The 14,977-nt window shown below is 38.2% G+C and overlaps 1 protein-coding gene across 1 annotated transcript in view; it reads right to left on the bottom strand.

Annotated features, from left to right (window-relative positions):
- Window positions 1–14,977, bottom strand: part of cntn5 (contactin 5) — a 155,841-nt gene that overhangs the window by 89,119 nt on the left and 51,745 nt on the right. The window contains exon 2 of the mRNA XM_036536353.1: window positions 10,286–10,412. Within this exon, the coding sequence (XP_036392246.1) occupies window positions 10,286–10,340 (55 nt within the window). The 5' untranslated portion in view covers window positions 10,341–10,412. The remainder of the gene's footprint in view (window positions 1–10,285; window positions 10,413–14,977) is intronic.

Below are 14,977 nucleotides of genomic sequence, written 5' to 3'. Positions count from 1 at the left end.
TTTTCGGTGGCACATCTATGCTGCTTTCTGACAACTTGTGTTGTAAAAAGCGCTATACAAATAAAATTTAACTGAATCTTGGAATTACGATTCAAGAAAACATATTTTTCTTGAATCTATATCTGAAAAGGCTGTACTTAAGTTGAGGATACTGAAATAATGGATGTACTATGTTTCAACATTTATTATGCATTATTTGCCTTTCCTCTAAGCTGACTACTAAAATTCTCAAGTTTCTGACTTGACAATCAATCCCTGGTCCAGTGGGGCCGTCAGTATTAAGTAATCTGTAATATAATCTCTGTCACAAATGGCAAAGCGTGCACAGGTTGCTCCATGAGAATACCGATTCAGAGTAACATAAAATCCCAACAGGTAGTCTCCAGTTGATATGTGCAGATTGAGCTGGTTATTAAAGCAGAGAAAAGTGCTGACATGCAGGTCTGGCTCCGCCGAGAGATGCTCTCCACCAGATACATCTTCTTTCATTAGCCATGCGCCTCGGTGACCGATATGATCAGAGCTGTCCAGCCACAACACAAGGAGCCGAGGAAAGACTAGACAGCTGCCTGGGTCAGAAACCTGTGCGTTTCATTCTCTTGAGAGGGTCCTGACATTCGAACGCAGAGGTATCAGAACGTGCCAACTTTGAGGAAAAGCAAAATCACCTCACTGCCAGTAGGTGAATCAAACCGGTTAAGGTTTTGGGGTAAAAGGAACAAGGAGAAGCGAGGGCGAGGACAGAGAGAAGCACTTGTATGACCCACTGGAATAAACAGGCAGAGCTAATGCTGTCAGGCACAAACAACTGTGCCTGCAGCAATGGATTTCCCAGATCAAAAATCAATACAAAGAAATAGACTCAGCAAAAACAAATTAACTGTACCAGCCACTCAGACCTCCTTTGTAAACTTGGTAAAATGACTTGAACCCTTTGAGGAAAGTGGGAATACCAAGATAAAGAGACCATCGTAAATGGAAATGGAAAAAAAAAAGAGAAGTACGTAAGTAGTATAAGCGAGCAATGTAACTTTTCGACACGATTCTGCTGTTTTAAGTTGCCTTCACCTAGCTTGAGTTTCCTTGGTTGTACATTGTAGCTGTGAAAATTGTACAAACAACAGTAGAACGCAAGGTGATGGGTCACCCTAAATATTCAAATATTGTAATAAATGCTGAAAACACTGCACATAACTGCATTATCATTAAACCACAATAATACACCCGTAATTTGAAGAGCTGATCTTTATAGCTCAAGGTAGTTTTATGTCCCCACTGTTGCCTCCCCATTGTTGTATGTGTACATATCCATACATATACACAGCAGAAATTTGATATGAAGCTATATGTAATCTATATATAAACATCAGTTATTGATTATTTTATATTTTATGCACTGGCATGGCAAGATCACATGTTGCTGTCCCTGCACAAGCCTGCTAGACAAATGAGAGATCAGGTCTTGGCAAGTGAAGCTCTGTACATAATCATACTGCTCTTTCCTGTTTCCTGTTACCTCCTCTTACCTATGCCGCCTTCTAGTGATACTGTCATTATTCAACATATTGGTGTGAGCACATCTGTAAAGGCAAACTCTACAGTGTACTGCCAAGTGTAATACACATTGTCTATAAATGCTAATGTAACTTGGAAGGTTATGCTACAATTACTCACTCCAAAAATTTACACCCCATCTCAGCATTTGTTTGCCTAATGTTCCTAGTGTAAGACATGCAATGTGCCATTAGATTGGAATAATCCCTAAGGAGGTATTTCACAGTGCTTTTCACCTTGTTGTGCACATTCATTTCGACAGTTTTTGTGGGAAACACCATTTTGAACAGCAATATTTCTCAGACTCATATAGTCAGAATGTGAGTCATTAAAAGTGAGACATGAAATGAAAAGGCAATATCAGGACACAGATCTACATTATAGTTCTACCATATTATCTTATCCTACCACACATGGAGCTAATAATGAATAATTACCAGATGGAGAGTAGTGTAAGCATTGCACTTTACTGAAGAAAGTTCCTGAAAGAGTAAAATGAAGTGGACCAATCTGACTCTGCGCTCTAAAAATTAAGTTATGATTTTCATTGATATTCATACACTGACACAGCCATTACACACATTGTATGTTGAATACAAGGCCATGTTTTGCTCCTGGCTGTTTTGTCATTCTCTATTCAACATGTCAAGATGCATGTGCAAGAAAGCATTCACTCCACAGAATGCTTGTAGAGATGATGTTGTTTAACATCATGTTTTTTTTTGTTTGCTCAGGGTTATCTCTTGGGCCTTCTCATTTTCACTCTTACTATGGGAACTCCAAGGGCTTTTATTATTAATGAGAGAAGAAACAGTGCAAGGATTCTCATAGATAAAGAGTATCACACTGATGCTGCTGCAATTACTGTACCATTGTGTGCCTTTGGTAAACACAAAAAAGAAAAAACAGTCATTATAAAAACTGTCAACCGCCATATCACACACACACTCACACACACACACACACGCACACACGCACACACACACACACACGTTTTTGTTGTATTTACCAAGGGCACACAATGGTACAGTAATTGCAGTAGCATCGGTTTGATACTCTTTATCTATGAGAATAAGGGAACAAGAAACGACTGTGTGGAAAAGACTCTCCTTGCACTGTTTCTTCTCTGATTAATAATAAAAGCCCTCGGAGTTCCCCTAGTAAGAGTGACTGCTAGGGTGCTCATAACTCTTTAACAAAACAGGAGACAAGCCTGTGACAAGACAGTGACACGCTTGTTGGCCATTGCTTCACTCGTAGCCTAAGTGTTTGGTTTCTCTTCCTTCTGTGTCATGTGATCATTTCAAACAGTGACTATGTGTCTTATGTTCAAATGCAAATGCAAAGCAGTGAGTGATGCATTATCATAAAGTGAGAGGTTTTACATGCTCAACACAGCTTTTTGCTTTCTTGGGCAATTGGACTAATGTGATTTACTTTGCTTTATCTAATTAGTGTAGCCCAGGAGACATATTAATCATTGTAATATTTGAATCTTGTTTACATTGAGGTATTTATTAATCAGTAATGCTTGACCACTGGAACACTATGTAAGATAAACAGCACAACCATTTTTATCACAAAAAACAATCAATGTCCAATCTTTATTAATAATTCTAAATTTCAATCCAACAGTCACTGAGAGAGGAAAGCTGCCCAGGCTTTTAAGCTTAGTGAATTTAATCTGAAGGTTTTTGCAGTGGGAAAAGACATGGAGCAAAATGAGAGAAAGGTTGCCTCTATGGGACCCTGCAATATCTGAGTGATTTCTTGTCATATCCCGTTTTGGCTTCATTTGTGCAGTGAGGCATGAGATTGCAGCAGCTGTCAGATGGTTTAGACTGACATTTGCCTTAACAGTGTCATAACATTTACAAGGAAATACACCTTTAGACTTACAAGGAATGCACAGACTTACAGAGAATTTGTCTGGTCCTAATAAAAAATCACCCTTGACATTTTCCATAAGTTTCTGACAATCGAAATCTAAGAGGCTGCACCTACTATGACATGCCCATAAATCCTATCTTTACCTTATGCCTAGAATAACATTTGAAGTAACATATTTCACACCCTGTGTCAGATCTTTAACTTTAGCATAAAAATAGACAAATATAAAATCACAAAATTAGCTATTGACAGCTTGTAATATTTCACAGAGGTGTTGAAAACCCATCACAGATAAAACAGGTTGTATGTAAATGGAGGAGCCAGGATGCAGCCAGATGATTGGTCCCTCAACCACAAGTTACCACTAACCACTAACCACTAACTTTTCATAAAGCATTCTGAATAGCACAGGTAGTCCACATTCCAGCTGAAATGCACAACACATTTGTTGTAGTATTTTCTACTGATCAAAGCATGCTGTTTGAGGTACCTGAGCTGACATTTATTCTCAGTTCGCTGGTAACTCATTCAATATTATCCTTTGAATCAATGCACATCACAACATACCCATATGTTGTTAAAGTAGAATGATCACCTGGTTTGGTTCTGGGTCAATAAAAGGAACGATATTTCAAAGAATGATCTGCTTTGAGGTTGTGGCCTTCATGTTGAGAGTATTACATGCACTACAATGATTAGCCTAAAGTCACTGGGATCAAAGCTTGCTGTTTTTAAATTGTCTTAAAAGAAGGAGGCAGAAAGAGAAAAGTGGGAAGAAAGGGTAATAGTTTGCAAGCACTCTTGAAAAGTATGATTAACTACACTAAATTAAACCAATTTACTTTGCCCTAACAACCAATTTGCTGTGACACAGTTGCCAGTGGCAATCTGTATATCACTGTAAGACCCAGAACTTTTTAAATTGACCACTGATGGACACACATTCAAATTCACACTTCCAAAACAAATAAATTGATACACAAATAAAGTTTTACCTAATTTCCTGTTTGAATGCCATGACATATAGAGAGGTCCTGTCACTTAGTAGACACTGATCTCTGTCAATGTACAGAGAGGTCACATATACAAATAAATATTATGTATAGGTATACATGTGCACAAATGTATGTATATAGTATCCTTCACACAAGCTTCCAAACCCTCTGCAGTTCCATGAAATATCCATGAAATAACCCTTGTCAACATATGTATATTAGGTACACATGCAGTGTAACGCCAAGTAGCTGACAGAAGACCTATAGTTTATATGTATCTGTTTTATATGTTGGGTTACAAACAGTTGTTCTGTACACAAAATAAGTAAGCTCAGCACTGTGTATGAAGTCAATCAGAGCATCACATGGGTCAAGTAAAGTTCGGTTGAACCTTTGCTGTTTAGCTGAAGTTCCATGGAAATACCATTTCACATAAATATGTAAATTTATTTCCTCTTTTCTATAAGTGGTCTAAACCCCTAATTGTATTGACTGTATTGCTGTAACACTGCTTATGTTGTTAAAATTGACACTAAGTGACTAAATGCACCACTATTACTAGAAGCAAAATCAAAAGAAATTTCTTACTTCTCCACACTTTTGCCGTTAAGAACAGATATTTATTAGTACAAAACACAGAATATGATGTAATTGGGAATATGGGTTATTTAGACCAAATGCATGTGTAGGACTATTGCATTTGATAACTCAACAGTTCCTCACATTCCTTACATTAAACAAATATGAGGGTGATCTCAGCCCAGATAATGTAATTGCTTTACTGCAATCACACTTACGTGCGTACATTTTACTCTGTATGCTTGCGAGTACAAATAATGAGTGTCATCAGAAAAAAAAATGAATTATTTTAAATGGAATACTCCTCATATGAATCAAATTCTTTCATGTAGAAAAGAATATATATGAACATTGAATTCATATTTTTATAGTGATTTGAAATAAATGTATTGAGTGGTATGCTGTTGCATTCAGCTGATGACCTTTTAGAGGTGTGTGCCAGACAATTACAAACGTCATAGAGTTATGAAAATTAGCATGTATAGAGTTCATCCAATTGAACTTAACTTCATTATTCCCTGCTGTCATGGCAAGCATAAATACAAGTCATATACTATATGAGCTTTTGTTTTCAGGATATGATTGACTCTAGTGACAGACCAATCAGGTGTTATCTTCATCACCTAACAGAACTATTCTTTTGCATAAAATGTTTAACAATGTTTTTAGAATGTCACTCAACATGTAGATAGTCATATAATTCTACATTTGCACTTCCTTTTTGTACTGTATCATCAGCCTTTCCAACACAGTATTTACTCCTCTGTGAAAGGCTCCCTTTGAATGGTTACATTAAGGCCCTGAAGGAGGACGCCAGTCATCAGCGGATAGAAATTTAAGTCAGCTATAACATTAAGGTACAGAAAGAGCTTCTGATATTTCCCTCTGCCATAATCACATTGGAACACTTTAAATCTGTTGAAACACATTAATTCAAAACAATCATTAGCAATGCAATGCCCTCCAGGACAATTTATTCTTATTTTTAACTTGATCTACCAATGCTGTTTTAAGAACAATGCTTAATGAATGGAAAAATCCATTTTATGTGCATCCTAATTCCATTTTATTGAAGTAAACAAAACCAATAGCATTCAATATAATTGAAAAGCTGAATCTTTTAGTGTTTATATAGGAACATTAGGATTTACACTCAATTAGCTTCACAATTACAATATACTGCCAACCTGACTTTCTAATCTTCAGAAAATTACATTTTTGGTAGAGCAATTCAGCAAATATTTACACGGATTCTAGAACTCAATTCAATCTCTGCGGATGTTGAATAATGCAAATTTGAAGGGGATACACCAAAGGTGTACATGTCAATTCACTAGACTTTTATTTAAGAAAAGCATTTTGTAATGCCATTTCCTCACTGCCTATTTGTAGGCTTTCATAAAACAGAGTAAGAAGGATAATCCCTTGACATCCATTCCCCTGACCCAGCACTGCAAGGGTTGCACAATTCTGCCTCACCAACTGAAAAGGAAAAAAAAAAAATCACTAAATAACCGGGTCATCACTTCCAGCAAACACTTGATATTTCAAGTCATCAAAAACTGATGCATTAACAGTCAACCACTGAATGAAACTGGCTATATGCAGTCTGTGCAGGTCCAGTAGCAGCATTACATTTGGGAACTAGAACTGTAAATGGAAGGTTGCAGGTTGGAATGCTGGATGAGGCATGATTGTTGTACCCTTGAGCAAGGTGCTTGCTTCTGTATGCACTGCATACAACAGAGTTACACTGTATAAGGGTGCCAGCTAACAAAAGAAAACATGATGTAATGTATATTCCATGAGGACATTTAAGCTGTCCTTACCCTCATGAGTCGTATGTTCCTGTGAACCTATTATTGAGGATCAAGGGCATTGAGGCCCCTCTAAGGCAATTGTCAAAGGCCCATTAAGTACTGTATATTTGTTTCAGGCCTACACAAGCTTTTAATGAGTTTGCTCCTCAGCGGTGTGATCTGCTGTTACCAGGAGGCCAAATAAAATAAAGAGTGACAGTCAATCTCACCAGCTAAGTGGAGCCGTAGCATTTCACCCAGCCCTTAATTTGAGAAAAAAAATTCTATTGTACATCTTGTGAAAGGGGAAGAGAGGCTGAAAATAAGAGAGATAATTCAGCTCCTTTAAGCCAGGCCTATATGAGAAGAAAATTATTCGTATTATCTGTCTGATAATTCCTGAACACTATAAACCGAAAACCTTACATGGTGCTTTCATTATAGCTACTACTGCAAATCTATGTCATGAGATTAACACAAGGTGAGTTCAGATGCACTGCAGTAGTCTGTAGGCAGCACATTTCTTCTAGCTATGATGTGAGTATATGGTTATTAAGTCTTGTTCCATTTTCCCAGAGGTGATGGCAAATGAAGTATTTTGAACTACAGGGAGGCAACTGCACAAGACAAACATACAAATAAAGCAAATGTCATATCAAGGATCTAATGTATCCAGTGTTGGTTTTCAGGAGCTGTGGAAGTTGGCTTGGCCATACTTTCACTATGGAAGTTCAAAACTCCACTGAAGTCAGTGATGGGCTTTTCTAACAATTATTTACTGCATTATTTATGCATCTGTGCTGTGTCACACATTTATTTTCCAGTTTTAGGCACATGGCACAAAGCAATATCTGCTCTACCTGCAATACCTCCAGTCCGATGGGCTATCATCAGCACACAGACAGGGAAAATCTTTCTCATTCCAGGTGACCCCGGTTCCACCATGGAAAGGAAAGTGAGTCAGCAAGACATCAACCACAGCACCAAATTGCAATATAAAGTACCCGACACCGAAACTAGGGTAACTGTTGCTGTTGATTCCATGCAGGCCTCGTATCGATATACAGACTTATTAGAAGATGGCAAAAAAATTTTCCTTTAGAAGCTCACAGAGCACTGCATATACACGCATATTGTTTTTCCATCGCAGACAATTCTATCAAAACTGTTTTCTTCATCTGCTATTGAATTGCATGATTACAGAGTCAACATCAGTATCTTCACTCAGGGATTCCTCATTACATACTCATAACACATGGCTCAACCTTCTTATCCTGATTTAAGGTCACAGCATTTTTCTTTTCTCTTTAATTTACCAAAGAACATTGTACTCTACACCTTTCCTTTCCATAGAAGCAGTTGCAAAGAGTGAATTGTGCCAGATAGGTTGTAGAGTGGATAAGACCAAAAGACAGTTGCCTGAGCAACCATCCATGTTGCAGCAACGAGAAAAAACAAATTTCTCACTTGCCTTCCAGCCACTGATTGTGCAGGTATGACTTGACTTCATGAGCAAAATTTATTTGCAGGGACTGGCTGGCAAAGATAATTGCTAGTCTTATCAGTGTTTGAATTTTGTCATTCACAACGTTGACCTATTGGGAAATCATGAATTAATTTTCCTGATACTGATGCTGAAACCCCTTTGGGATTGTGGCCTCTCTCAGGCTCTGGTCAGTTATCATTTAAGGGAAGCAATTTATGACTGGCCAGGTGGTAAAAGTTTATATTCAATTACTTTATAATTATACTATGCAATTTAATTTTTAGTAGTTGTGGCACTAAACAGATAAGTTTGTCATTATTCGGATATTTTTTCCAGGAAGCAAGGATTACTTAATCCAGTTCTGTGAAATCTTGATGGGTAATTCTTGACTCAGCTGGATGCATTTATTTTAATAACAATTCCATCAACAGAGCAGGGATCAGCCTCTGTAGAGTCCTACTGCAGGGTGCAAATGTCACGCCCAGGAGGATATGTCTGCCACTCATAATGTTGCCACTTGCTCTACAATAATTTAACACATAATGCAAACTACATGCCAGCCTGACCATCCCTCACGATCACACTGAGAATTTGATTTCAGAACAGGCCAGTCTTCTCTGACAGTATCATTCAATACCCAAACCCCCCCCCACACACACACACACTGCCATTGCTTACATTACTTATTCAAGAGATGAGAAAACAGAAGGAGGCCTGGGGAACCATGATTCAGAGGAATGGAAATTACATTTCTGTCGGATTAACAGCATGAGGGACATCAAATTAGGAGGAAGTCTCTTACTGGTTCACTGGGGCCGGTATGTTCTTCCAAACTATGCCCGTCAGAAAATGGGGTAACAGACATTTAAAGATCAAATGAAGTATTTCAGAGGCAATCCTGACAGTACTGGAGACATTACATAACACAGCATGCACCCCAATCATGGTATGACATTTTAAAATACAAAAGAGGTCCAAATTTCCTCTCTGCAGGTGGCATGCTGTAAAAACCTTACTATTTTTTTGCATGTTTAACAACGTACTTTGGTATATAAAACCTCTGCAAGTTAACACTGGATGATGTGTTTTTATTCATAATATTTGATGTTAGGGAAGGGAACTGCTTTGATCCATATTCATATATTAGACCAAGAGTGAGATTTAATGGCTTCTAGTCAGTTTTAACAACCATTATAATGTTTCTCTAAACTTTTGTGTAAATATGTTCCCTCTTCCCTCTCCCTCTTCCTTCTTGACATATTTTTTTCTTCACATATTTGGCCAGTGGCTTGATTTCTTGTCTTTCTTTGTTCTGTTCAGCAATCTGACTACAATAAAAGGGTTCACTCTACTATTTCAAAGCTTCTCAGGCATTTCAACTTCTATCTCATTTCTGTGTTTTGGTCCCTAGAGTCTTGTAAAGTGGGAATACATAATGAAGTCTCTTGACATGGAGTAAATCTCAGGGGATCTACGTGCAAATCACAATAAGAGTTCCCTCAGTCAAAGACTTCTTATCTATAGAAGAAAAACTGCAGCAGTCTACAGCTGAGAAAAAAAAATTCATAATAACTGATTAAGAATGAAGTCAAATTAAATGTAGAATTTAACCCAATCCTGCTTGAGGAAAATGCATTTCAAACATCTAATTGTTATTCTGCCTTATAAAGTGTGCTGATTATTGATCGTCATCTTCTAATTTGAAGCAACTAACATCATAGTAGTTGGGCTGGTGTGTGAGTGAAGTATACACTGTCAAGTATAGACAGAGGTGTAAGGTGATATGTCACATCAATAGACATTAAATGATCATTACATCAATCAAAGAAAACCTAAGATTATGTTTAGTTAACATATAAAAACTGCTATACATCTTGACTGTGCAGAACTCATTGTTTGTCCATCCGTGTATCACTTCCTTTTGTTCTAATAAATAGCACTGAGGCCCCTTGGAAATTAAATAAAAGGCAGTGAAACCTTACCTGAGAGGCCACTGATGACTGACAGGAAGAGAAGTGGTTTCCATGGTGACTCCATAGCTGTCCTGGAGGGTGTCGTGTCCCCTTCAGCGAGACTGTTGGAGGGTCTGCTTCTTCATTAAAGCTGTGCCTGCGAAAAATATGAAGGGGGATAAGTGCGTTTAGCTGGAGGGACATTTCACAAAAGGGCTGCGTTGTGCCCGCGGGCCGACCGAAGGAGAACCGAGGAGCTTTAGCAGAATGAGAGCTGACACCTTGAACAGCCAGAGGTCCTCGATCAGAAGATGAAAAAGAAACAGCTTTACATGCCTCTTTATTTTCCACTCCTCATCAAACCGTGAGAGATGGTTTGTTCTCAGAGAGGGGTTTTCCAGATCAAAGCCCCCAAACTGTGCATGCCAGTGAAGACAGACAGCATGAACCAAACACTTTGAAGCAGATGCTCTTTACCCCTCTCTGAGCTTGATCACGACAGTCATTCAGTGATTACCTGTTTCATGTTTAATGTCTAATCTAGGGATATGATTATGTAGCATGGCTCAGAGTGCTAAGGAGGGATGCCATCCCCTTACGCTGAAGGGGTTCAGCTGCCTAATCTGGGCACAGTTACCTAACCAGGTCCATATACTGTGCACTTGTGGTAACAAGGTCCACTGGTTACTGAGGATAGATCACAACATGGACCACACAGGCTGTACTAATATTAAATAATTACAATAAAAATCAATACAATGATAATACTTACAACATAATATATATGATAGCGGAGGGGATCAGATTACAGCAGTCCTTTGTGGGTGCTGTGAGACTCAGGGCCTCAGAAAAGCATACATAATGTCATTCATTATTAACACCGCCTGCCTCTGATGTAATGCAGCCATCTCCATTCAGCACTCCCTATCATCAGTATTCATCTACATTGTCCTGGAATCGTAACATCATATTTCTCAGATTCTGTGCTGATTTTATTTTATTCATACTGTACGTATTCTGGGATTCATTTCTTCATATTGAGCCTGGTGCTTGTGAGCGGAATCTTTAAAATATTGTTGATTTATTGAAGAAATGTTATGGTATTTGACTCCTTGTTGTCAAGCAGTATGTAAATGATGAGAAAATGAAACTAGATTCAGCATGATCATATATCTCTCCATGAAACAATGTATAACTAAATGAAGATAAGTCATGCATAATGTAAAAGAGTACTGTACATATATTTGGGACACAGCACCACACAAATAAAATAAACAAGAACCAAAGCAATGCTACCTAATGTTTTTCAGTCTTTCACGTATCTTAGCACTGGGTATTTCATCTTGCTATCTGAAGAAAAAGTGTTGTTTCAAAGTGTCACAGGCTCCCATCTGGCTTACTGATTAAGATATTAGCCTTGAACACAAGATGAATTCCATGGCTTAAGGTCAATCCGCACAGTGTCATCAGCCGATGATCGCCAAAAGTCCACAGAGGCAGAGCAGATTAGCCGGGGATATGAGTGGCATGTCGGCAGGTGTTTCCATGTCTTGCCACTCTCAGACACCCTGTGGCTTTTCAGGTGCCAGCTGGTTACTTGAATGATCTCAGCAAAGCCATGCAAACCCTCTAGTTGGGTGCTTACTTTGCTGTAGTGTGCTGGGTGACTTGTATAAGAAATTGTATGCTGGAAATATACTGAGGAGGATTGCATTTGCTATATGCAGTGTGCTCCTGTGTAAGTTCTTAGGGTGTTGTGGTGGGATGAGTCTAACATGCAATTGGAAAATCCAAATTAGGATGAAAAAGGGCATAATACATGAAGAAAAGGAATATCAAATGTATATGTCACAAGCAACGCTTGCTGATACATTAACTCAATCTGTGCTTGTGCCATATCCAAGTGTCCCAGACTGATTATGGGATGAAAATGACCATACTGTATGTTCAACACAAAAATGACAGCAATTTTCACTGTCGATATTTATAACTAATTCTAACCATCAGTTTCACTATCAATCTAACCACAATTTAGACTTGGAATACTTTTGTTTTTATTAATTCCACATGACATGATGTTCAGCAGTCCCCTGCATTGACCAAAAGTAAGCGGTAGAGAAAAATGCACAGCACTTGCTTTAACTTGGCTCTCAGATTTGAGTATGAAGTGCAGTGCCATTGAACTGAACTTTGGCCTCAATGGGTGTGTTCATGATCTCCACATTCTGCTTGTCTGAGTAACAGCGCTTCGTAATTCATTTTTTCAAGCCAAGTAACCTGTCACTTTATCCATTTTCTCTAATATGGTACTTTCACAAAAGTCCTCACTTTGTCCGTTGTCTTTTTTTCCACTCTGCCATAAGCTTTCACCTCTACTGCACTGTGTCACATTATCAAGAGTTGCTTTCTTGCTAGAGAAAGTGCTTTCTCCATTTGAATCGGCATCACACTTTTTACAAGTCTCAAGATGAGCTGCACTTTAATGGTCTTATGTTTCAAGATGATCGTTACACATGAACATGACCATCAAATCTGAGTAAAATCTGCTGCATTTGAGTTTTTACCTATTGGGTAATTAACTGATAGCAACACCTAATGAAACATATTTCATTGAAAAATACAGTAACACCTCAGATATGTATTTTATGTGATTCTGTAACACGGTCTGGTGACTGTGATGTATGGTAGTGTGTGTACTTGGCTTCCCTTGGCTTCAAGTTAACATGTGGTAGGCTTTCAATAGTAAGTTCACACTCAATGGCCTGGGTGTGTTGTTAGCCTGGTCTGACACTGTTGCTCAATCAACTTGAATGGATATATTTCTGTTCTCTTGTGCTGGAAGTAGCTCTGCATAAGAGTGTCTGCTAAATGAATGTAATGTAATGTAAGAGTTACACAATATCATTTCATTGTTCTAATTCTTTTACATGTATCCTTGAAAACCTGGGAGACAGAAGCGATGTCTCCTCTTTAAGTGACAGCAAGGGAGACGGCTCTTTTACCAATGCATGTAATAAAACTGAACTCTCTCTAAACAAACAACCAAGTTCATATTAAAATTCTAGTCACTCTCAGTGATGCGTGAAGTATTACAAAATATTTGCTTTATTGTATTTTGAATGTGTTTCTTTCACTTGATGTGCGATCTCTCTCAGTGATTGTCTCTTCTATTTTAAGTGAGAAGTTCAGGCACATAGTCTGGCTATCTAAACTTCATCTCACGTGAGTGTCCCACATCAATCCTGTCTATGCTACCTGCCAATCACCTCTGCTTCCTGCCTCCCATTTCACTGCTACTGAAAATGCACAGCTGGAAAGGCAGAAAGAAAATCCTCTCCATTTCAGTATCAACAACTCATGAAATAAGGCTTTGTACAAACCTGCCAGAGAGAAGACAGCACCTTGTTGTAGGGGCTGGAGATGTGTCTTCCTCTAAGCCACTTAAAAAAAAAAGATGAAGTCTGCAGTGGTGTAATTAGACCAATGACTCACCCTATTGAATCTCATCTGTTCCCTGACTGCCATTCCACACTAGTGCAAGGATGACCCACCTGAATTTTCTCCTGATTGAAGCCATTCTTTAGACACTCTAAGAATTATATATGCCTATCAGTTACACTAATTTCATTCATTTGGAGAGTAAGTGATTTCATAACATTTTGTGTATCTTTACAGCAACAGTGCACCAGTATATTGTGAATGATAATGATGTCAAAGTGTACATATCCTTTCAAGACAACACTGCGTCGCAAAAATTTCTATTGTGTCCACATGTGTGTGTCTGCACTTGCAAACATGAACATGGAAAAACATACTTCCTTTTTCTTAAAATAGGGTGTCCTATACCTTATGCATACTGTCTGATTGCTGCACATGTGTAGGTTCTTTGGCCTTCATGATAAATGTCCCTTCATTCTCTGTGTTAGTCAGTTCTGAAAGAACAAACTTCAAGTGACTCATGTACTCTAGTAATGTGGAGAAACACATCACGACATTAATCCAGTTAAACGATTCACCAATACCTTAAATGGAAGCATTTCAAAGTTGAGAGCCTAATATAAAGGGAACAGCAAAGAAAGATCATTAGAGGCCATCTGGTGTTAAAAAATTAAAACATCTGACTCTACTTGTGATGAACAGTTTGCAGGTTTTATGGCTACTCTATTATAAATTAATATCATGCAACAGAATATGCCTCTGATGTTCTACTTCATTGCATGCCAAGATATTAAAAGTTAAAAGAATGGACAAGAAACAGACTCTTTGGCTAGTTTCCACATCACAATCACAACTATTGAACTGAAGCAGTCAGTTAGTGACACAGCTCAAGCTATAGTGCAGCCATCCATTCATCACACCTCACCAGTCAAAACTACTATTCAGACACCCACTCAAGGCAAATAAACAACATTACCTTGCCCCTAACTGTTCTAAAGGTGGTAATAATGCATACATAATTAATTGCAAAAATAAAGGCATATTAATTGCTCCAACTAGCCCATCAAGCTGAGCATTTTTCCTCTAAATTAATTAAGAATGACAGATCACATGTAATCTCTCCCTAAAGACATGAAGATTAAAATGGTTTGAACCTGAGACAAAACCAAGATAATGACCTTGGGGAAGAAGCTGAAAAAATGCTTAAATTTTTCCAGTGGCACTTCTTTGAGATCACAACCCCAAGCAAACACCAATTTTAACAAGAACAGTCACACTAATGCA

This window comes from Megalops cyprinoides, chromosome 9 (genome assembly GCF_013368585.1).
Source record: "Megalops cyprinoides isolate fMegCyp1 chromosome 9, fMegCyp1.pri, whole genome shotgun sequence".
Lineage (NCBI taxonomy): Eukaryota > Metazoa > Chordata > Actinopteri > Elopiformes > Megalopidae > Megalops > Megalops cyprinoides.
Note: the sequence above shows the minus strand (reverse complement) of the source record. Positions and strands in the feature narration are given on the sequence as shown.